Consider the following 25,488-nt stretch of genomic DNA (forward strand, 5'->3'; position numbering starts at 1 on the left):
AGAAAGGTTCAAAGAAACTGAGTGGAGTCAAAAAAGCCTCGGAACATCATGGAAGAAGAAAACCATACAAGGCAGCCTGAAACTAAAAGTGAGCAAAGTTACTGCATTGATGCTCTAAAGAAAAAGTAGGGCAGGAGAGAGGGCAGTCCATAAAAGTTTTTGAAATGTATAAAGTATGTTTTTCTAATTCTTTAGAATAAATAATCAGGAAACAGTAGTTGGGAATTGGTTCGCCTCAAGTCCCCAGTGTAAATATGCCTTTAAGGAGAAACAGAATTTTCTTTTTATTGCAGAAATCTATGCAATTACACCATTTGCTAAAACATCAGTGCAACTCTGTTCTTGAGAACTTTCTTATACTGCACTGTTCAATGTTTAAGCATGTGCAGTGTTGGTTTGAGATGAAACCTAAGCTGCTCTGACTGCTGGTGTTAATAACAGTGTGAAAAACACAGCAGATTCAGGTCACATTCCTGTAATTTTGTTCGTCTCTAAGAATTATTGAACAAAAACAAAACGTGTCCGAAGTATCTGTGGTGTCTGTGCCTGTGTGTGCTGTTGATATCTTCTCACCCATACCAATCCACAGGAGCATGTTTGAAACATCAGGGCAGGAAGCATGTCATTTAAAGACCCAGCATCGCCTTAAAAACAATTTCTCTGCTAGGGAACAGTCAAACTCCCAATCAAGTTTATTTTTTATTATCAACAAGGGCTGCATTTCCTTAGTTTGAAACCAAACAAATTAAATAGTTCTTATCTGTGCTGCATCGCTGATGCTTGGAATTGATTCGCTGACAGAAATGTACACCAACACTTCTACATCCCAATGAATGAAACGCTAGTTCACTCATAATTATATAACATTTACTGTGTGAAGTAATCTTTAGTTTCTATTGTGGGAGACAGAGGTATGGAGTTCACTGTCACCTAAGTGTGTGACATTTGAATGCTCAAACGCGGAAGTAACTCCATTATTTTAACAGCCACCAGGATATAAAAGTGTAGTCCAAGCCATCGATCAATCATTAACAGAGCCTGAACACTATGCTCTCTGACTGATGAATGTTGTCTTAAATAAACAGCAGTATCCATAACATGAAATGTGCCTGGAAAGGAGAGGTCAAAATGTTGTCGTTGACCCTATGTACAAGACTTAGATCACAAGTTTTACAATTGCAACATCCTTGCAACAAATAAATAGTTGAAAAAAAGGTCTTAGCTGTACAGCAATATATTACACAGTGTTTTTACACAATATATTCATTGTACAAAAAAAATATTTATATAAAATGACTTTTTAAAACAATTTCCACCACATGTTATCGTGAAAAGTGGAAAATCAGCTGCCCGGTCAGCACAGTACAGTTCAGAAATGATGGACAGTAGTGGGAAATTGCTTGGCAAGGACAAACAAGACACCAATCAAAAGAATTCATAATGTGTGAAAAAAAAACTTTTCTGCAGTAGTGGTGCAAACCTATAGGGCGATAATAATTAGAGCCCTGTCGTCGTGCCTTGGGGCTGAATTCTACACCTCGGCACAGTCAAATCTCTGACTCATCATTTATGTATCCCAGACCGTCCAGACTTGAAATGTTGGCCATGGGTGTGAAGTGGTGCTCACCGTTCCCTTTGAAGTCAACAGCAGAGTGATTATTATTGCCAGTGCACACTCTGCCAGACTCGGGGGGCCCCAGGAACTTTATCTCTGAAGTTCTGTTCTGGATGTGCATGTATTCGGCCGACTGCCTTTTCGCTTCACTTTCGCTGGGGCCCTTTGCAAACCTGAAGCACTCCCAACGTCCTCGACCCCACATCCAAAATATGACCCCCACCAGGGCCAGACAGAGCAGCGACAGCAAAGCCACGGCCACCTCCAAACCAGTCGCCCTACCGGTGTCCTTTTGGTTCTCGGGGGTTAACGGCTCCGCTGGCAAAGGCCCAGGTACGTCCGTATGCTGAGTAGAGTATGGGGAATTTGTCACCACCTCGATAACTGGTGTAGAGCTATCCTCTCCCCCTCCTGGGCCTGTGTGGAGCTGTAACTGGTAAACGGCCACGGTCCGGTTGTACGCTCTGCCGCTGATCTGCTCCACTGACTGGCAGGTGTACAGGCCGGCGTCCGACTCGGAGGCTCTCAGGATGAGCAGGCCCTCCGTGTAGATGTAGTATTTGTTGTCGGAGTGAAGCGTTCGGCCCGAGAATCGCCACAGGACCCGCGCCAAGTTGGAGTGGAGCTGGCAAGGCAGCTGGATGTTGTTCTCTGGAACTAGGGTAAAGTCCACAGCTGCTACCGGGTCTATGAACACACACACACACACACACATTTGTTCTCCCTGCATACTAAGGAAACAAGACTTGGTGGATTGCTGTTTTCATACAACAAGTATTTCCTGTAATGCATGTCAATGTGCCTCCATAAAATTCAACGTACCAGGCTTGGGACAATGTGAGGCGTCTCCGTCCTGTAGACTCTGTATTGCAGAGCTTGAGAAGGATGAGAGGCTGGAGACTAAGGAGCACCGGCCGCTGGGGAAGTCCCAGGCACAGTAAGGGTCCCTGGCTAGGATGCAGTCCACACAAGTGTCGTAGCGGCTGCAGTTACTCAACGGCATCTGGATAGCGCCAAACAGTGAACCCGCGTACAGTTGGCCCTGTTGCATGCACACACACACACACAAACACACGCAACACAGACAAACCATTAGCATTTTGTCTTAATAACTGACTATAAAGAACTATATACTGAAGCCTCTCTAATGCCTGTTAAGTATCAATGATGAGTTACCTTGCTGGATGAGAGACGAAGGATGTTGATAGGCGCAGGGTTTTCAAACAGTTGACTTTCCTCAATGATGAACATCTCTCCCGCGTAGTTGACAGCCTTCTGAATGTAGCCGTTTTCTAACAGGTTACAGAAAAAAGGACCATTTAACATCTATTCCCTGTTACTATCATTATTAGTATTAATTCTGGACAGATCCTGTCTTTCATATATATTCTTAATACCTCACATTGAGCCCTAAAAACACTTAATCTTATTTTTTCTATATACGAGCACTGGGAAAACACAATTTTCTTAGAGTTTTTTTTTTTTGTGTTTTTTGCCCATGATCGTTTTCCCCCACTTTATTTTGTAGGTGTTTTTGTGTACAGGAAGAGTTTAGCAACAATTGAATAAAAATGCGATGCCAGTTGTAGAGAGATATATATATATATATATACTATCATTATTAGTATTAATATATATATATATATATACATACATACATACATACATACATACATACATACATACATACATACATACATACATACATATATATATATATATATATATATATATCTTACCTTTCACTGAATTTTGTACATTATATGAGACATTTTTAGTACTTAGGCTGATCAAAGAAATCTGGGCAAAAGAAGAAGCTAATGATCTAACATCAGTTCATCATCATCATCAACCTTTATTTAAACAGGCAAAAATTGCTAAGAAACAATGTCTTATTTAAGCAATGGCCTGGTAGGAGGTGAATGACCTCCTGGGGGGAAAGGGGAGAGGGAGAGAACAAGACAACACTGTACTATAGCCAGTAAAATCACACATAGACAACAATAACATATTCAACATAGCAACAGAAGTTAGACAAACAGCAGTAACATACAGCATAGCAATAGATAAATGTACTAGATCACGGTGAGCTTAGACTGAAGCAGCTACAGGTGTGCTTTATACATTTTGTTAGGGCCTGTTTGAAGAGTCTAACAGAGGTAAAGGATTGTAACTTTAGGGATTTTTGAAGTTGGTTCCAGCTGTCAGCGGCCGCAAACTGGAAGGAGGAACGGCCCAGGGAGGAGTATGCCCTAGGAGCATTTAACAGAATGAGGGGGGCAGAACGGATGTTGTGTGTAGGGTGGGGGCGTAGGTGAAGAAGCTGAGTTAGATAGGGAGGAGTGAGACCTAGAAGAGTTTTAAAAACCTTCTACGTTTGTCTTGGTAAAACTGCCCCTACAGTATATTGGTTACAGATATTCCATAGTTTACCAGTGCCAATGAACATTACGGCGTATCTCTGTCCATCCAGCGCCAACACACTGTCCACCGCGATGCGAGTCAGCAGCGCTCCCCTCTTGAGCAGCAGCGGCCCTCCTCCCAGGGGCCGAACAGCCTCGTCCATCAGGGGCCGGTCCCTGATGAACTGGAGGGTTTTGTCTGGAAGGTCCAGGGAGCGGTTCATCCCCATTTGACGTGCCGCAGCATTGATGCACTGAAATACAAAAACATAAAATAATTCAGAATTGTGGGGTTTTCCCAGATTTTCTTTAGTACGTTTCATTATCCCACATCATAATTCCTGGCTACACCAAAGTCTTTTGGACTCACCGCTCCCGGTCTGGGGACTGGCACCTCTCCGGTGTACATCACCCACTTGACATGCGACGTCTCCACAGCGACGGGGGTCTTGAACTTGCCCTCGTTGAAAATATCTCGAATGGCGGACACACTGTATGCACATACTGCAGAGGCCTGGGAAAGGCTCCTGGAAAGACCCCATCAAAACACATTTAGTCCAAAGTGCATTGGCAAATGTTTGTATGTGTAACACTGGAGAAAATTCTTTAAATCTTACATTTACACAATCATGTGTCAGATAAAACCCATTATGAGCTAAACACATTATATAACAATTAAAACAAATGGAAAATCTTTAAATTAAGAGTTTTAGTGCCTTATTTTTAAAACTAATTATATATATATATATTTTGATTTATATTCCTATCATCTCAATCTGGACACACCAATATTGATTGAGACCAACTCAATAGCTAATAATGTGGTGTGTAGACTATATAGACGCCGGTTTAATTTTTTCACAATTGTCTTCTTCACACCCACCCATAGCCATAAAACCCAGAGATTTGACTGGAAGCGCTTACGACTGGGGGGTGAAGACAGCGTAGAAGACACTCTTCCTCCAGTCCTGGTGCTTGAGCAGGAAGACATCCTGGACAATGGGGGGCAGGCTGGGTTCAGGGAGGGAACAATCCAGACGAGCTTTCACGAACGACGTCCATTTCCTCTGCAGTGTCCGCTGGCCGCCCATATCACCCTGAACACAGACAACTCTCTCTGTCATGTGCAATAATAAAGAGAATTCCTTTTAAGACAACCAGTAAGGCCACTTACTACAACACTAATACTTATGTACACTGAAGAGCACAAAAGTCTTGTATAGACTGTGGATTTAAAAAAATTCTTTACTTTTAATTATTACCTTGCAGACACGGGCCACTCGAGACACCGCCACTTTGCTGTAGAAGTCGTACTCCATGGCATTCTCACTGAAGAACAAGTACACCTTATCATCGTCACCATCGGGACTATCAAAACTCTCAGCCACATAGTCCATGTAAACAAAGTTTGGCTCTGAAATCACAAAACACAAAATTAGTGCTTTAAAACAAGTGAAATAAAAACAAGGAAAAAAAAGAAGACAATGCCTCAGTGAAATAAGGATAATCTACAAATACCACACACACACGAGTAATGTGGCTTTAGCTGCAGTTGATAGTCTCATAACTATGCATGGCGTTACATAAAACTTTTGAATGGTCACTTTGGGCAGAGGAGGAACTCACCACTGAGCCAGGAGCTCTTAAACTCAGTGCGGAGAGCCAAGTCGGAGCTGCGCAGAACCACGGGCTCAGAGCCCAAGAAGTTGATGGATGTAGCAGAATACAGGTCATTTCCTGTTGGACAGGAACAAGGTGTGAGGGAGAATTCCTGGAAATCCATTATTCATAATACGTTGGAAGAAAAAAAAAAAACGATTTTATATGCCTAGTAATGGACTGAACCGACTGGCTTTTTTTTTTCAGGCTAATGAGTTGACATGTTGAGTGAGCATGCAGCATTGGCAAAATATATTGGATGACATGCACATATGCATTTGGTGCTCAGTGTCTTGTGGCAAGCGAAATGCACACTCATCTATCATGCACTAATCCCTTCTGTTGTTGGTGCACTTTGAACATTCAGCGCTATTCCGTGCCTATTCTGTTCAAGCACTCCCAATTTAAAACACTCACCAATCATAAGGGAGGAGTATCTCTGGAAGGGATCAAAAGGACACTTCCCCTTCCCCTCCTCCTGCTTTCCCTCCAGTCTCAGCTGTCCGTTAGCAAACGTCTGTTGGAAACAAAAGGGAGAGAGACACTTGTTAAGAGAGGGAAAAAAGATAGAAAGGCTGTGCTACTATATTCAGACACTGTATTGGGAAACAGGTGGTTCGCATGTTTTAGCCCCATGGCTTAACTACAACTGGCATACAGTTACTTTACATATACTTCTTAACGTTTTCCAAATGATACAAAACATTTTCCAAAGTATACAAAATACATATACACAAGTGTTTGGGTTCATCTCCAACCCATTGTTATATACGTATGTCCGAATTATATTTTGTAGAGGGCAATGAGTTATTAATATACTGTGATTTCAACAATTAAGAGTAAACTTAATGTCTGCTTTTATTTATTTTTCTAATAAAAGTTAGATTATTGTGTTGGTGTTGTTGTTGTGTACATAGTGACCAATGTATTCTCCTTGGTGAGGCATAGAGGATGCTCAGTCCTCCAAGATTAGAGTTCCCTTGCCAAAATACACTGCGATCATGAGCTACTGTAAGTCACTAAACAATTAAACCAGACAAAGACAATAAATAAACAAACAAACACCGGCGCGATGGAGGGACTTTCTTTTCCTTTTTAAATGGCAACCAAGATGCACATAAAGAAGAAGGAAATTTAGCTTATGAGACCTCCTGTAGAAAAAAAGTCTGTATAGTAATAGAACATTTATTAATGGAACACATTTTCTTTTGAGGACAAATACATACTGTACAGGTTATTAAAAAGGAGCAGCATCATAAGGCCAACATCATCCTTCAAACATGCAAACTCACATGGATGAGCCTTAAATATGCTAATACCACCATTAGTTTAAGAGGGAGTACTATAAACCGATGATGTGCTTGTAATGAAATCAATAACAGGAGAGGGGGAAATGATTGCACATTATTTGAATGACTAAAAAACCATCACCACAGCTAGAAAAAACGGTTTAAAATATCAACTTAACTTAACTCCATCTTCCACAGTACACTTACCATGTAATCACAGGTGGGGCTGAAAGCATTTGTGCCACACACATACATGGTGGTGTTGCTCACTTTGTGCAGGGTTCGAATATAGTTACGGCATTCCACCTGCAACAAGAGCCGGCAGAGAGAGAATGCCAAGGTCAGAGCTTTGTTGGTTCAGCCGCAAAAAACACCAACATGCCACATATACACTGGCTAAACTGGCCGCCATGAGGTGAGCCGCTGACCAACGGGTCAAGGGCTGTACATTCATTTTCTTCTCATGCCTTTATATGGTCTTTCAGTACAGCAAAGCATTTCAAAGAGGATTCAGCAAAGAGAGGAAAAAATAGACTACCACGTAAATGATTTACAAATACAAAGACATACACTGCATTAGGGAGTAAGCTGCTTTCGGTAATCCTTGAAGACCTTATTCTTTCCCTGGAAGTCAATGTTTTTAAAAATTATATTATGCAAACCTCTGCGTGTTTTCCTTTGTACGTACAGTCCCTCTGCTTCTCCGCGGTGACCCGCCAATACACCTGCATCAACAGAGGGAAAGTGTCTTGTCAAAGCATGCAGCCATGGTGTCGCAACACAACAGCTTACAGCGGAGTCGTAGCCTGTTTACACTCGCACATTTCTTTCTTTGCCTGACTTTAAGAATGGTCAGTGTAGTACATGCTGTACCTGTATCTGAACAACAACCTACTCTTTGGTTGCAACTGTTAGCTGTGTATCTACAATTGTGAGTCAACAGGCCACTGTCAAGGCCTCAACAAGACAGTTAGTCATTCAAATTCAAGCCGTACGGACTACAGTGTTGAACTGGCTGCTGATAAGGGAGCAGTGTCATGTGTTTGTGAGACTGCAGAGAAAGATATACAAAGAATACACTTATTGGAGGCCTGAACTGAATGTGATATTAAAAAGGCAACAAAAGGTTACGCTTTTTATGATGTGGTCCAAGAGAATCCTTGTTATACAAGAAATGTTTCTAACTTCTTACAAGTTCTGCTTTTGTTCTTGTGCTAAGAATGGATAGTTCCAATTTGTCCATCCTTTTTAAAAATCATTCCGGGGTAAAACATTGTCTGCTGACCTGCTCATAACTCCACACCACTAGACAGTGTGCCACAATTCACTTTTTTCAAACTTACGCTTCCCTCTCCTACACACCTGTCTTAAGTTACAGATATGCCAAGTACCCTTCTGCAGGGCACCAATGTTAAAGTCACGATTAGGAAGGAACAACAAGTTAGGCCTTCAGGTGGTTTACTGATTATAGTATCAAAAGCCTTCAACCGCTGCAATCAAATATTATATACGTTCAATAAATCACTTTTAAGAAGCAGTTATAAAAAGGTTAATTATTGACTATTTCATCAAGGAAAAGAGCATTGCCAGAACTGCATTTGCTCACATTTTTGTAAACAACTTTTTCTTACCGCAGACTTTTGGACGGAGATGTTGTCGATGTCCAGAGCGTATATGGCTTCCCTGGCCCCTAGCAGCAGCACACCCAGGTCGTCTCTCATCAGCATAGTGGAGTAGTTGAAGACGCCTTCTTCCCTAAAGATCTTCAGATCGTCTAAACAAGAGAAGCAACTGCATTAATACATATTACAAATACTCTGTTTTTCTTAGCTGCCGTGATTCCATGCAGTAGGGAAAAGATGCTCCAACAGCAAAAAAAACAAAAAAAAAAAAAAAAAAAAAAATTCTTAGTAGTTATAAGTTTAACACATCGACAAAAAAACAAGCCTTTACAGTTGAACTTCTTGTTCATAATATATCATGGTTAAAATATTCAAATAACATTCTTAAACCTATTTAAAAATTCCAGTATGCACTGGTCTGGCCCAAGAAATATCACCTGTAACAACACAGTAAGAATGTAACATTATTGTGTGGAGACATTTCTTGACTTACTCTGGTAGAGGACGGTCTTTCGTGGGGTGGCGTAGCGGGTGTTGAGCGCACCAAAGGAAACATGGAGCATCAATCCACAGACGATGCACAGGGCCGAGAGAAGAGACATGGCTCAGACAGAGTCCAGGGTTTTTGGTCTTTAGTGTGGAAGAGCTGCACGGGTCCAGCAGCCCTACCACCAAGGTGACCAATCAAAGACAGAACATGGTCCACACACACTCTTAGTCCAGAGGATTTTTTCTGTTGCTGCTACACTGTGGTGATGTCACCGTCGTGGACTCGTGCCACTTTGGCACAAGTCATTTTTTGTGTTTCAAATACCCTCTATCTAAAAAAGGCAGTTCATGGATTATGTTGAGGCAGGCCAGTAGTGCCGCACAGCCCTGCTTGGGTTTCACTTTGAAGCCGGCCGTGGAGCGTGGTGAATATCTATGTCGGCGTGAGCCTCCAGCTCAGTGTTAATGAGCCAGCGATGTCCTTTCTGGAAGCAGAAGCCATGCTGCTGATGCTACTGGCCAGGGATGCTGGAGGGAATCATCTTCATGGTGCCCACCTCTAGGAAAGATATGGAAAAAACGTCTATGAATTAATTTTTCAAAGACACCCAAAACATGGAAAGACTGGCTTTAATAATAAGTCTGAAAATGATGTACAGTATGCACGAAAATATGGACACAATGGATAAGATTTTTTGCTTTAAAAATTCAAATGTCGGCTCGTTTTCCCTCCTACACTTTATTTATTTCCAATTTCATTGTTTCGTTGTCGTATATTTCATCATTCATGGACAATGATTGCATAGGAAAAATGACATTAAGGAAGAATGAAAGGCGGATAGACTTCCGATGATCATCCAAATCTTTCATCAGAGAATTATGACAATAAGGAAACCCTGCATCCTAAAAGGGGAACTGCATCAATTTAGCATTGCACTTTCATTAAGATGGGGGACCTACACTCAACAGTTTAAAACCAAAATGGTCAAAAATCAAGACCAACATATCCTGACTTTCAGCACATTGCATGAGTCGAAAATATTGATCCCCTGCTCAATTGAGTCAAAAGCATCTTTGATTAAACTCTTATTCCTACCGCTTTATGCACTTTAAACAAGGCCAAATAGACACTACTTTTTAATGAAGCCTTGCTTTACACACGTGCCTTTACTGTTTTATTGAAATGTTAGTGTGATCATTTTATTTTAGATGTTATGTTCTGTTATGTTGTCTGAGCCACTAACTGAAGGCAGTTTTCTTTCACTATGTGATAGACAATAAAGTTGTTTTTAATTAAACTGTGCCTGCCTGGTGGGAAAATGCCTTTCAAACTGCCCAGATGACCTCATTTTGAGAGAGGCTTTCTGTTTTATATACATTTGTAGCCTCCAAGTCCATTCCAACATAACACCGCTGACCTCGTTGGGGTATTTTGTCAGACTTTAAAAAAGTTCCCCTTCAGAGCCAAATCACAAGTTGAGTGAGAAGTCATTGCGATAAGTAAAACAGTCTTGAACTGTAAAAATCAGTTGAGTGAACATAGAACTTGAACAGGGACAACCTACAGTCTCATTGTTACATCAGAGAGGTGTAGCACCACTTTAAGGTGGAGTCAATGATTCTTGTGAATGCGTGTTGTCAAATCTATTTTGTCTGTGTGCAAAAGAAAAATCTAATGTTATTACACAGCCAAGGCACAGTTAACTGGTAGGCTTATGTAAAGGGTATGTAAACAAAGGGGCTCGGACTGACCCAGAGTAGCTAGCAACATACCCGTTTACAGGATTTTTTTTTCAGTGCACACACAGTATGGAGTACAGACAGGTAGCGGATCTTGAGAAGATATTCACAGTGATTTGACACCAAGAGTTCTCAAGAATCACTGACTCTACCTTTAAAGTCACAGCTAGGAAAAAAAAGTCAGAGCTGTAAAAATGTCACGGAGGAAGCTGATGTCAAGTGAAATAGCCCTGTTGCCCATAAGCCCCCCTCTGTCCCCCTCTCTCTCACTCTCTCTCCCTCTCTTCCTCCTCCACTCTCTGTCTTCCTGTCCTCCTCCCTGATAAGAGCCTGCTTCCTCTGGGCTCAGCGGGGTACAGACAGCAGCGGGGGGATCGGTTCAGGTTTGGGCATGCATGCAGATCACGATAATTCACAGCTGTAGCGCTCCATAATAACTATACCCTGGGATTCACACAACACATTGAGAATTACAACTTTCCTAGGCGAGTTTCTTTCCATTTAGACTCACTGAGCAGTGCAGCCTCCTCATTCACAAATCAGAGTAACACACAAAGAGAGTACACAAGGTATCTTATATTTTTGGTGCACACTGCTCAAAAGCAGCCACACCACCACACAGCTGCTTTGCAACTGTTGTTTGGATTTTAGCTCGCAGAGAGAGAGAGAGGGAGAGAGAGAGAGAGAAAATACATCAGATTTCATAGAGATGCATCCCTTGAAACACTCCCCAAAGAGACCTCGCCTGTTGACAGAAACCGAAATGACGGCTTCCAAAGTTCCTAGATAGGCAGGCAGGCTCTTGCTCCCATGTTTATGAGGTGCCGTAGTCTGAACAACCATAGGTTTTGAGAGTGTGCTGTTTGCAACTCCCTCCTTGTAGTCACTTGACACAGCAGGACGAGCCTCTGCATGTGTAGGATTGCTCGTCTGTTGTCAGAGTGCCAGTGTTTTGCATACCGTCCCCCTAAGGCTTGAAGGGAGGCAGGGGGGGATTCTCACAACGTTTGATTTACGCTTCCAAACGGTGAAGACAGGCAGGTATGGCTACAATAATAGAAGAAGAGCATTCAGCAGTTGTCTTCTAGACCTTTGTTGATCCCGGTCACACTCACGCTGACATGTGCACGTGTGTGTGTGTGTGTGTGTGTGTGTGTGTGTGTGTGTGTGTGTGTGTGTGTGTGTGTGTGTGTGTGTGTGTGTGTGTGTGTGTGTGTGTGTGTGTGTGTGTGTGTGTGTGTGTGTGTGTGTGTGTGTGTGTGTGTACTACAGAGCAGTTCTCTTGTGAAATAAAACTTGGTCCGTCAACTTTCTCACATTTAACTGGAAACAGTTCAAGATCCTACAGTATGAAAAAGCTCCATATCTTTGAAGTGATTTCAAATATATTTAGCATTCCCTTTTATTTCAACCAGAGGTTAATAAATCATTCATTTAAAGCTGCATTCATTGATTTTTGTTGGCCATTTGGAGGGCAGTGGAACAAGCTGAGAACATAACACTGATATGTCCGCACACCTCACACCTCACAGTGTGAATAGGTCAACAGAACACCGTAACATTTTTAGCAACCTATTAAAAACACACCCAGCCGACAACTAGCAGCATAACAATTCATTTGGAGTTCACCATTTGTGTGTGTGGCCACCGCTGCTTTAAGTCTGTTGGGGTCATCTCTTAAGCTTTTAAATGCTCAACTGTCTTCACTAGGGAGTGTTGCTAACCTTGTCAATTGGTGCCGGACATGAGGGTCACAGTAAGTTTATCAGAGCTGTATTTACCACCTGCTGCAGCTAGTAACAATGTTGCTGTCAGTTTGCGGGCCATGCAACCTGAGCTGTGAGTTTGTCACTATGACCATCACCTTATTATAATACATAGTCATTTGATATATTGTTCTTAAAAAACACATTATATTAATGTGGCTTTGGAATAATAAATAAAGCATGAATAAAAGTCACTGTTACTGTCAGATTATGATCCCACATAGCCTATATGTTAAAGGTTTCTATGTCCTCTACCTTTAATGCTGGCTTTGTTCTTTTTAATTCAAATCAGGAAAGATTGTGTGACCTCTTACCTGGTTCACTAGTGATAATAGTTGCAGATTGGTATATTACAATATATGTCTAATAGATCTCTAATGACTTATCTACTCATGTCTGTACAATGCACATGTTCTTTTTCCTGCATACCTCAAATCTCTTTGTTCAATAGTTTGCCAGCACACAATTATTTTATGATCATTTCATATAGTGATTTTTATTTCCTAATTATGTTCTCGACTTTGCAGTACTTGCCTTTTCTTTTTTAGGCCACCTCTCATCTTTTTATCATGTTTATTGGATGCACCGATATACAGACGGAAAATTCCTTTTACATGAAAACTTACTTACTTGGCTATAAACATGATTCAGAAGTCCTTCAAAAAGAGTCCTACAGCAGGTTATGTATAACAGCTTCTCAAATTCATTTAACACCTAACTTATTTATTAACTATTAAAGTTTTCAGTAACGACAGTTCTCCAGATACACCTTTTTGAAACTTGTCCTATTTTAATTATTTTCACTTCTAAGATTTCATCATTTCTCTCATTCAGGTTGAATCGTTGCTTCTTTGTCACCGACTTATTAAAATAATATTATTAGACCACCATCAAATTAGCAGTACTGTCCACAGAGGGAAAGGCTTTGTTGTGAGGGGTTGGTGTTAAATCCAGTTTCGTCTTTTGTTTATAGGGGACCAATTCTGATTCCTGTTACACCTATTGAACCCCGCTCATTATAAAAGACGTATGAATAACAGCAGTAATGTCAAATCAACGGCATTATGAAACACTGTTCTTCTTGTTTCTCTTCAAAGTCGAGCTGACATTTGAACGCACTGTTTGCATGTAAATACAGCAACCACAAAGTCAACATGGGGGAAGATGAACATCTACAAAACCAGAACAAACCACAAAAGTTTGACTACAGTAGTGTCTTTACATTTCTGTTAGCTCAGATGTTAAGGTGAAATATGGATTTCCCACACATCCCTTTATGCCAAGCAGAGAAACCTAAAAGGTTAACACCTTGGTTGTGGTGGGTTTTTACTCATCAAGTTGGTGGAGTGTGAACAACTGTGGGTTCAAAGGCTGCACATGAACTAGCAGTACAATAGGCCGCTGGTGAAGAAGCCCTACAGCAGTATCTCCTGACACTCCAACCACTTGAAGCATGAGGGTATTTATAGTCTGTTCAGGATAGCCTCCACGATACAATGCTCTACCATGGATTCTCACCACGGCTACGGGCTTCATACTAGTGCTACCTTAAATACAATGGTTTGTTGTCCAAATAATTTTTTTATTCTAAAGCTGTAACTTAACATTGTATTTTCTTTTATGTTCAGCAGGATTTAAAGTGTTGTAAAATATGTGTTATGTTAGAAGAGACTTTTAAGTTGAAGTCCAGCACTTTAATACTATGTTTAAGGGTGTCTAAGAGTCAGTAAATGTTTTTGTTTAAGAGAATCATGATATGAATTTTTGAAGAGAAAAATTGTGATTGACAGAGAATCTCGCAGCCCTACTTGGTACAAAGTAAAGCCCCAAACAGCAGGGTTTGAGACGTGCACAGACGAGCACACTGTTGTCACCATTATGAGTCATAACAAATCCAAAAAGTCCATGTGAATAGTCTAAAACAGCTGGAGTGAGCCGTGACTGCATTACGCCGGCTGTACGTACAGGGTGTGGCCTCCTCGGGCTGTAACTGATTTACCTGAGCGGTTGACTAACTGGTCTGCAGGTTTTTTGATAGAGTCACTGGCTGAATGGCTGAATGGCCAGTTGGCAGCGATGCCCCGCTTTCCTGCCCATCTCTGTCCCTGCCTGGCTGCCAGTCAAATGTAAGCTGAGCTGGTGAGCTGACTGTGATTCCAATTTCCAACACAGTCAGGGGCCTAAACAGGAAACCGGTTGTGAGAGGGAGGGTGTTCACCTTTGACACTCCTTGTGTCACAGACTTCTGTTGTGAAACACTCTGTTGGAAAACACAGCCCAGCTCAGCAGCGGGTTATGTTTTTTGCAAGCTCAGAAGGCCAAAACAAACCTTTCATTTGTCATAATGGCACTTGATTGCCACCCTTTGTTTCCACGGGCAGAAGAGTTGTTATCAGCTGAGAACAACACTTAAAGCCTCTGGAAACGTGGTCTAAAATAGTAAAAAGTCAATATGCTGATCAAAGCTGGGTGTCTTGATAAGAAAAATCTGATTGAAAATAGATGTTCATCATAAATATTATAAAACTATATAAAAAAAGGATTGGTTCAAAATAGTTAATGTGTCATAAGAACCAGAGCTTAGCCGGCCTCACCTAAACCGAATTTCTGTACAGTTTATCAAACTATGACAATAATTTGGATTGATAAATATGCCTAACTCTTTTCAGATACTAACTATCATGCAACTATCTCCCCAAATGACATAGTTAGAAGGATTTTGTGGATTTGGGTTTACCGGGGCTTTAAAAAAGTACTGCTTTCAAAGGCTGTTAATTCATGTTGCATTAAGTTATAAAGAAGTCGAAGCAAAAGGCAGAAATGGAACCATAAAAAAAAAATGCAAGAACTTGTCCAATAAGATCATTGCCTCGATCTGCTCTGACAATTGACTTGTCATTGATGAGACAAGCCTGGGTGAGTTGCAAGATACGCACACACACACACACGCCCGCCCATCCCAGACAAGTCTCAGCAGGAGCTGGGGGACAAAGGGAAAATATGAACTACTTGAACGTCTCTGCGTGTGTTGTGTGACAAGTTCACTGACAGACGGGAACACCCAAGAAAACAAAATGTGGTGAGCAGCAGTGAAGACTGAAAATACAAACCAAGAAACTGATTTCATGCCCCCTGAAACTTTCCAAAGTCAATACCAGGGCGGCAACTAACTATCATTTTAATATACATTATCTCTGTAGTGTCTTACTCTTAGCCGTCCAAATAATGTGTCAATTTACCAATCAGTTAATCATTTAAGCTATTAAGGTAGGCTACATCTGACACGTCTTTTAAGAATATACCTGAGTAAAATCCATTGTGTTTTTTAGTTTTTTGTACATGGTCCCTGACAAATAAACTAAAAAAAAACAATGGATTTTACTCAGGTATATTCTTAAAAGAAGTGTTAGATGTACCTCTGAAATATTTTAGTTCTAACCTCCTTTTTACATATATTCGAATAGATAAATAACTACAGTGAACTAAAGACTTTGTGTTAACCATATCGTTGTCTCAACAGAGCCAATTACAGAACGAACACACACACACACACACACACACACACACACACACACACACACACACACACACACACACACACACACACACACACACACACACACACACACACACACACACACACACACACACACACACACACACACACACACACACACACACACACACGAGTTAGTAGCCTACAGCCTTATGTCAAAGAAAGCGTGCTTCACTGTGCCGACTTTGACCACAGATTTTGACTAAAGTGTATAACGTGTGAGTAGCTGTGTGCAGCTGTGTGAGCCCACTGAGCTGCTGCACGACAGCTAACAATTGGGCAATCCCCCTGAGCCAGTGTACTCACTGACAGTAGTGCAGTATATCCTCTGCTCACTCAGCCAGATGCACCTATCAAGTGCAATAGTTTTCACCATCCGTAAAAGCCTCACACCCTTAAAAGTGTCATGTTATGCCCCCTACAACATTCAGTGTTATTCATTCACATTGCAGACAAAATGCAAACACAGGCACATTCACTGTTTCTGTGGGTGAATTGTTAAGGCATCTGCAAAGGGTAGTTTTCTGTTGTTATTTTTCTGTTTTAGGGGGAAATTATTATTAAAATGATTCCAAAATGAAACATATATTTACAACCACTTCTACATGATCACTTAAGCTAAACAGTTTGACTTGTGGTCCAAAGCATTTAATTCCCAACCCCAAAAACAGGATCCAACCACTGCGTTGACACTTGTCCTGAAGGAGGTGCACCATTCAGCGACCCTCCAGCTTGGAGCGTCCCTGCCTGCGGTGGCTGTGCCCGCTTATAGCCTACTACTACGACGTGTGCTTAGTCTAGCTTTCTGCTACTATAATTAGATTGGCAAATCCTATAATCTTAGATAAGACAGTGAAGTTAAAGTGTGCCGCACGTGCACCTCAGTCTCACCCTACTACATGGGGTTGCCAATCCAATTCCCACAACACACAGCCTGAGAGGTCTGTGGCAGAAAAAAAAGAAAAAGGAAACAGCCCGTGTGCACACATACAGTGAATCAGTCACAAAATCGGCTCGTGTGAAGATTGAACTTACCAGGAGTTGTCAGTATGTATAGTAGCCTACAATGAGAAAAAAAACCGTTGGGACAGCGCTGTTGTTCTCGTCTCGAATCCGGCTCGACGCTCAGTGCTCCACCTGTAACGTTCACTCCACTTCTAATTCCTGCAGGGAGCGATTATCTGGCAGCTCCAATAGGGCAGCAGCCTGCTCACGTGACTTTTGATCGTAGCCTACCTTTCCCTCTCCCAAAACACACTCACCCAGGTTGCGACCAATCAGCTGTAGTAGCTGTGAAAGAAAAAAAAATTGAAAAGGAAAAAATACAATAGAAATGTTTTGGATCACTTTTGCTCTTATTTGTTTTATTTAAATGTCTATCAATCAACAAAAGAAAAAGAAGAAAAATTTAATAAAAGTTAAGATATTATGACAGTAACAAAATCATATCACTAGGCTATATGAACATTGAACACATTAATACAAACTGTACAGTAAAAGCAGTATCTTTGATGTTTAATATAGGCTACATTCTGACAATAGGCATACACTTGATCAAAACAACAACATTTCAGTCACCACATCCTTCATACCACAAATAACACTTTTTGCTGATTAACTATACAGAGGCTATTGTTTGCAACACATTCAAATCTTATCAGGAGTTGAAGTAGGCGACAAAGAAGGAAACAAAATGAACATTTTGAATGTACACATTGACAGCATCCACCGTCTGCCACCTGGTGGCTGATAAGAGCTTTGCTTATATTTATCAGAAAGTTACGGAGTAGGCTACATAGCCTACATACAATAAGGAACAACTTTGCAGTGTAATGAAAAAGCCTAAAACTTGACCCAAAAAAAAGTATATGAGAAAATGAAAAACCTAATACATTTGTTAGTGAGTATGCTACTCTTACAGGACATGGCTAAATTTGAGGAGGAGTTGTGTCAGTTTGTTAAGTCCATGGCCTCCTCACGGTCTGTGTCTCCGTTTGCCGTCTTCGTATCTCCGGTTGGGACTGGGGTTCCGCAGGTTTTGATAAGGGGAAACCTCCTTCAGATTGTCCAACGGCATCCCGGGCCGAGGGGAAGGCTGTTGATTGGCCATAGGTCGAGTGTTTGCATAGATAGGATCTTCTGCTGCGTTCAAAAGCACGAACAGGATTAATTTCACTTGTGAGGGTGAACACATTTTGTTAAGTTAATTGATCAATCAATATGTTGTTCCTCTACATTTAGTTTAGAAGGAAAATGACTCTAGCATTGAAAATACATTTTGATGAAAGAAGAAATAGACAGTCAGTGTGACCCTCAAACATTTGGGTCAGATGATGAAATAAATTTATTAAGTAATAATTTTCACAATATAGAATATTTTGCAATTAAAACAATTGATAAGTTACCTTACAAAAGACATAATTATTCTTTAAGACTTGAAAGACTTACAACAACAAAAAAGTATCTAAATGCAGCACTTAGATTGTGGTTTGTGTTGTTGTAACACTCTTGCTCTAGCACATTTTCTGTGTCTATGTTCTCACACCCTCTATATAGGCAGACATCACAATAACTATACTCTGCGGCACAACTCTTCATCTGTCCAGTCAAACAGCTGTCACTCACTAAAAACACTTGACTCAGGTTCCAAAAAAATAATTAATCAACAACTGCTTCAAATTGCAACAAAATTAAATTTCAGAAATAGCAAATGGCATAGGGGCTGAAATGTCTGTATTTGATGTCTCACTGAGACATACCCTCAGACAATGAGACATTTAAGTGCAGCAATCAAGATAATGTTGTTAAATATTGTTCGTGGCCATCTGAAAAGTGTTGTCACTGTCCGTGTGCACCCCTGTTCACACTAAGCACACTACAGCGACTATCATGATAAATGCACAAAAAGACTATTCATTTATTGCAGCAGTTTTATGTCAATTAGAAGGGGCTATACTAGAAATGATTATATCATGCTATAAAAAATGTGATTCAAGCAACCCTTCATGTAGGCTCTGTCCTACTTCTACCTCTTCTATGGCCTCCACCTTGTGTAACCAAACCACTCAGCATGCATCAGCTACATAATGTATGTTTGAGAGGCTGCGAGAGATTGCTGAAATATTTTGCATGATAATAATGAGCAGCCTAACCCATTTACAATCATCATGATCTATTCAGTGCTTTAATGGTTCTATATAAGGTTAGACGCTGCAGGCAAAAACATAATCCTTTTCAAGCACTGGTCAATTTATAGATCTTTAACATGTCTTCTTACACACCAGTATGTATATTTAAAAAAAAGTCCAAGATGTACATTATTGTTTATTGTTTATTTTACTTAACCATGCCAGTTTGCGTCTGTATATCTTTCCTAGGCTACAACAATCTTTAATAGCCATTATCTCAACATCATCTCAACACAACACAAAGCACTTGCATCAACTAAACTTTGCATAATCATTCTTAGCACAATTCTGAGGGTTATGTCTGAATGATTTGTTTATATGTTGTTAATTGTCTTATTGATTATACATTTTGTTCTTAAAAACATGCCGAAAATGAATTTTTAAGACCTGTAAATATAGTATCTTCTTGTGATTTATAAAATAAAAAAAGGACTCTCATATGTTCTAAAATTATCATAAAGATTATTTTTAACCCTGACTTGATGCAACATAGATATTTTAAAAAATAAATAAAGGAATTATAACATATAATTAGTTGGATATTGCCAAATATGCATATTTTTTCAAACACTTCTGTGGAAAAAAATTTAATACAAAATAATCATTGTATTGATGTAATTTATCAACTGGCATGATGATATCTATATGCTAAAAATGTTACCCTATTCACCTGCAGTGTCTTGCCTTAGGATAATGGTACATTTTATTCTGTGCAAACTTAACAAAAAAGCATATACTTTTGTGACAACAGATTAAATGCAATCAATGATTATTTTTGGTTTTTGGTTTTGGTGTTTGTCCGAGAGACGGACCAATACCTGAAGATACTCAGTTTACAATAAGATTTTTAAAAAAAATGTAAATGTCAGAATGCAGCAAATCTTCACATTGACCACAAGCTGCGACCAGTGAATGGTTGTATTTCTTGTTTTATTAAATTAATCAAAGCAATGATAAATAGATCACAATAGCTTTTATCTGTTCAACAATTCATCGACAGATAGTTTTACCTCTGGACACAATTGTTGGAAAACACTGAATTATTATTTGAATACAAAACAGATAATATGGGGAAGGTCTACCAATGTTAATAAAGAAATAACATCTCCCTTAAAGATAGCTATACTGTTAAGTAAAATTATCGATATATATGAAATTGACAGCTATAACTTTTTAAAAGACTATAAATGGTGGATGGATTTTTCAGCTTCGCTTATGTTACTTCTGTGAATATCTGATATATTTCTCTATCATTTCACTCAGAAGCCTATTACGTCTGTGATCAAATCCCACTGCGTCCCTCGTGCTCGGTGTGAAAAATGGGGTCCCTGTCATTAAGGGCTGTGTTATGTGCTAGAAGATTAAAATGACTGTACATTTTCCTTAAACCACACAGCAGTAGAAAGGCAGTCTTCCTTTGTCCTACTTTGAAACTTTAGTTTAGTCTCACACACTGTGCTGAAACCACACAGACCGCTTGCTTACTCAGAATGCATCCACCGGCCAAGAGTTGGGCAGATACAACTTCCTGATGTCATATGAACAGTGCTTCCTCTCTCTCTCTATCTCTCTTTTGTTCTCTCTGTGTCTGACACATAGGCCCAAGAAGAGTAGAAGTCTTCCCCTCAATTCTTCTGTTAAATGCAAACATTTGAAACAACAACAAAAATCCAGCAAATGTTCACCCAGAGCGTGTTTGAACTGACATAAATCTAATGAAGTCTTTCTGTGAAAAGCATATGCCTTTTTTTGTTCGTTGCCCTCACTTTTAATTTTTTTCTCAGAGCGCAGCAAACATCCAGAGCTTATCTACAATCTATAGCTGTTGTTTGCTGTACTGTTATCAGATCTAGAGGATTTTCTAAACCCTTCATACAGGGGATGACTGTTACCTGTGTTTCTGCGGCACCTTCTTCTCAGCAAGACACTTAGGACCAGCAGGATAATCAGGACCAAAGCTGCCACCCCCAACATGATCCAGATCCACCACTCAACAGGCTGGGAGTCTGTGGGAGAGACTGTTGCTGTAAGAGAAACACATTGCCTTGAAACGTATTTATAAGTTGGCCAACATGTAAACACAGTTTTACTCAAAGGTGAAGTCTGTGATTCTGGAGAATGTTTGTTGTCAAAATCCTTCTTTATCAAAATCAGTGAATATCTCCCCACGATCCACTACCTTTATGTACTGTGTGTGCGCTGAAAAAATAAATCTGGTGTTAATACACAGCCTTGGCTCGCATGTTGCTAGCTACGGTGGGTCGGTCCAAACTCCTTTGTTTACATACCAGTTTACAGAGACTAGGCCATATATTAGCACCCAATTTTATTTTCACACGCGCACACACAATACAGACAGGTAGCGGATGGTGAGGAGATGTTCACTGATTTTGACAAAAAGTGAGAACAAGCATTCTCCAGATTCACTGAGTCGACCTTTAATTCCAAGTGCATCAAGTTAAGGGTACTAGAATAAGGCCGATATAATAAAGTTCAATATGTGATCACTTTAAATGTGTGTATCTTTCAAAGTCGAACACTTTTAAATAGTTTAGTCCTTCACAACCCTGAGGTAGCATCACAAGTAAGTGTGAAAATGGCATCAACACTTTGTCCGTACAAAACAATATTTACCAGCTGATCAATACTCACTGCCAACAGAATTACCGATCAGACTACGCTGGGTCCCTACAGACACATTGTACTAATTTTTTATGCCCACAACAGCTAAGTACGGGTATGTATACACACACCTTGTTTACCCGTCACTATGGGTAGTGACGGGTACGTTGCATGTTCCATGCTCTTCACTGTCATGGAGAAAACAAAATTATACATTTACAAAAAGCAATCATCATCAGCAGTTATGGCTTCACGGTAACACTTTACTTTGAGTGCCCCCTATTTAGAATTCATAAGCAACATATAAAGATGTAATAAATGGCTGGTATTACATTTACGGTGCCCACCATCACAACCATTGTGTCCTTGAGCAAGGCACTTAACCCCAAACTTCTCCAGGGGCGCTGTACTATGCCTGACCCTGTACTTTGACCCCCTCCAAAGTGTGTTAACATGAGAGGGGGTATGCGAAAAGACAAATTTCAATGTAACCATTGACTAATAAAGTTACTTAACTTAAATGACTTATAAGCTACTATCATGTAGTTGCAAGCAGATATGCCAATAAGTTTGACTCATGCTGTGGGCACTGATAAGTGGAGGCTAGTTTGTAAGACTGATGGTATGGTTAAACACAGTTGTGATAATATAACATCTTTATAATTGGGCTAAAATAGAGGGGACTCAAAGTTAAGTGTTAATTTGGCTTTATCATTCAAAAGTAATACTTACTAATAACTACATGTGTTCCTTTGCTGTCATACAGCTTTAAAATAGGAATCTCTTCTGTGACTCTGCAAAAGTACCATCCTCTGTGCTTGTCGCTGGCATTATGTATGCTATATATCGACAGAGTCCCGTCATTCCCGCCATCCTTTGAGTCCAACTTCGTTTCATTGAAGGACGACTTTGCAGATTTGTTAATGATGTCTTCGTTTGAGTAATTGAAAGAAGCTCCAGAACGGTCAAAATACCAAGTCACCCTAAATCTGTCTTCTGCCTTTCTCTTCAAACGGCAGTGGAAAGTCACAGACGAACCAAGAGGAACCACCACTGTTGTTTGTACTTCATTCACAATCACAGTCTCTTGACCTGAGATCCCCATGGCTCCTACCGCTACTAAAGAAAGATAGATAGATAGATAGATAGATAGATAGATAGATAGATAGATAGATAGATAGATAGATAGATAGATAGATAGATAGATAGATAGATAGATAGATAGATAGATAGATAGATAGATAGATAGATAGATAGATAGATAGATAGATAGATAGATAGATAGATAGATAGATAGATAGATAGATAGATAGATAGATAGATAGATAGATAGATAGATAGATAGATAGATAGATAGATAGATAGATAGATAGATAGATAGATAGATAGATAGATAGGTGAATTTAATATATCAATAATTCAAACATTATAACAAAAGCAGTTCACATCAATTAATTCAATTATGATTCAAATATTTTACCCAGGGGGCAAAGTGATTTTATGGGCATGGAATGTTGTAAAAAGTTGTTCACCAGAAATGATATCTAGGACCGTCAAGGATACCAACCTGGGTGGACCACCTGGTCAACTTCCTGCTGGGAAGCTACAGGGGGCCGGAAATAGCAAATCGGAGCCACAGTTTGGCAAGGCAAAAATAGAATTGTATTATCATGAAACTTTGCCAGTTGATTACTGACATTAAAACAAAGATTTTTCGTATCAAAGTTTTTTTTTTTTTTTTTAATATGCTGTACAAATTTGGCAAATTTCAATAATTATGTGTACATTTGTACATCTTCAAAAAACTAAAATCTAGATGTTGGATAAAGTCAGAGCTAAAATATTTATTGCATTTTGACAACATATTAGTGTGTCAAGTTTCTAAATAACAAACTTCCTCTGTGAGAAATCGTGTGATAATTTTGGTTTGATAGTGGTTTGATAGACATGGTTTGATATTGTGTGGCTTTCCAGTAGGTAGTTGACCAGGTTGTCCACCCAGGTTGTGATCCACGAAGGTCTTATTTATCATTTCTGGTGAACAAGCTTTTACAACATTTCATATCTGGTTTAAAAAAAAGAAAAAGGTTTTACCCCCTGGGTATTTTGTCAGCCAGTAACACAAACATACAAAGACACAAATGTGTTTCATTCTACAGTGACTCTGCACAGGTGAAATTTCATTCATTGTTCTTCTAAATAACAAACAGCCTCTCGCTATAACTTGGCAATAATATGTCTTTGCTCACAGTGTATTGTTCTGTTTGAATATTAAATCAGGCGTCTTACCCGTAAGGAACAGCAGACACAACCGGTTCAGACACATTTCCATCGTCTCATGTGAGAGGTGGTCTTCCTCTCAGCCTCATCCTGTCTCTGCTGCCCGCCTGTCTGCACACATGACAGAGCTAGACACACACACAAAAAATATGTGCGTGTGTGGGTGGGAGGAAGAGTTTTTTTTTTGTCTGTCTGTTTTACTGTACTGTGAGAATAAGTTACTTTGCCTGAGTTGTAGAGGTTGAAATGAACAACCACTGAAGATGGAAAATAGTGTAGGCTTTCAAGAGAGTTCTTGAGCCATCAAGGATGAACAATTATTTCATTTGCTTATGATCAAAAGACATCAAAATGTCATGCTGCTGTTAACCTATTTCCTAAAAATGTACATCCTGCTTTACAGGCCCACTTCTGCAAATTAGTGGCACATAGTGAAACCCTCAGCCAGACGAATATGCGTGTGCCAACTTGTTGAAGACAAAGTGAAATTAAAAAGAGAGCACATGGTAAGATTGTGAGGGGGTTTGTGAAACCCCTTGAGGGTTTTTGGTGCGAGGGTGTTAAAACACATTTCACCTGGTACCCACAGAGTCTTTCTAGAGACGGAGCGCTTGGCTTCCTGTGACAAGACAAAAGTGTGATGAGGCGGGTGAACTCTTTGGATCAGATCTCCGACCACAACCTAAAAGATAATTGCAGACGAGACAACAGAAATTATGAGAAATTATGACAGGATAACCACTTTCCCACAGGGTATAGTTTCATACAGCATTGGTACTATACTGTTAAATTCCCATAACACCCCTAATTGTAAGACATTTTATTAAAAGGATGTAAGATGACAATCATTCACCGGAAAGGTTTAACATTAAAAGTCCTCAAGAGAAGCCTTAACAGGTTTTAGAATATAGAGAACTGAAAGAAGGCCTATTTCCTTCTCTGTAACTATATGATTTTCACCACAATACAAGTACAGTATATCAACTGAGTTCTGCATTATTACCCATTATTACCCAATTATATGTTAGCCCGTTGTTTGAAAAGGGCTTGTTACAAAAGGCTTCTTCTAACAGCTTTCCTTGTTTCTTTTAATATATTTTCCTAACAATTGCTAAATTTTATATCAAACTACCACGCGGCTGGTGGAGCCCGCCGAGGCCCCTTAATAAATGAATCAGGCCATGTTAAGTCAAAGGTGGAGTTTAATGGTGGAAATGACCTTATGTCGAAATCAGTTAATATCTCCTCATGAATATCTAC

The 25,488-nt window shown here is 39.9% G+C and overlaps 2 protein-coding genes across 5 annotated transcripts; both read right to left on the minus strand.

Annotated features, from left to right (window-relative positions):
• Positions 1 to 5: 5 nt before the first annotated feature.
• LOC307254139 (semaphorin-4E) lies at positions 6 to 17,289 on the minus strand. Its single transcript, XM_080032396.1, has 14 exons — positions 17,174 to 17,289; positions 9,081 to 9,635; positions 8,597 to 8,739; positions 7,628 to 7,690; positions 7,173 to 7,271; positions 6,094 to 6,193; positions 5,644 to 5,754; positions 5,280 to 5,431; positions 4,942 to 5,114; positions 4,388 to 4,544; positions 4,049 to 4,271; positions 2,792 to 2,907; positions 2,438 to 2,657; positions 6 to 2,302 (listed from the first exon to the last, which is right to left on the minus strand). Exons 2-14 carry the CDS (start codon positions 9,187 to 9,189, stop codon positions 1,548 to 1,550), a joined length of 2,421 nt encoding a protein of 806 aa, XP_079888522.1. The 5' UTR covers positions 9,190 to 9,635; positions 17,174 to 17,289; the 3' UTR covers positions 6 to 1,547.
• Positions 17,290 to 17,647: 358 nt separating this feature from the next.
• Positions 17,648 to 24,319, minus strand: LOC307254068 (uncharacterized protein). Of its 4 annotated transcripts, none has more exons than XM_080032304.1 (5): positions 24,238 to 24,319; positions 22,681 to 23,064; positions 22,080 to 22,136; positions 21,219 to 21,350; positions 17,648 to 18,280 (listed from the first exon to the last, which is right to left on the minus strand). In XM_080032304.1, exons 1-5 carry the CDS (start codon positions 24,278 to 24,280, stop codon positions 18,114 to 18,116), a joined length of 783 nt encoding a protein of 260 aa, XP_079888430.1. In that variant the 5' UTR covers positions 24,281 to 24,319; the 3' UTR covers positions 17,648 to 18,113. The 4 variants fall into 4 exon arrangements, 3 of the variants coding, with proteins under 3 accessions (XP_079888430.1, XP_079888431.1, XP_079888429.1); XM_080032305.1 differs by having other exon boundaries at positions 17,648 to 18,277; positions 22,681 to 23,067; positions 24,238 to 24,306; XM_080032303.1 differs by having other exon boundaries at positions 22,681 to 23,067; positions 24,238 to 24,306.
• Positions 24,320 to 25,488: the final 1,169 nt, after the last annotated feature.

The sequence above is a fragment of the Ammodytes marinus genome (assembly GCF_949987685.1).
Source record: "Ammodytes marinus genome assembly, chromosome: 8".
Classification (NCBI taxonomy): domain Eukaryota; kingdom Metazoa; phylum Chordata; class Actinopteri; order Uranoscopiformes; family Ammodytidae; genus Ammodytes; species Ammodytes marinus.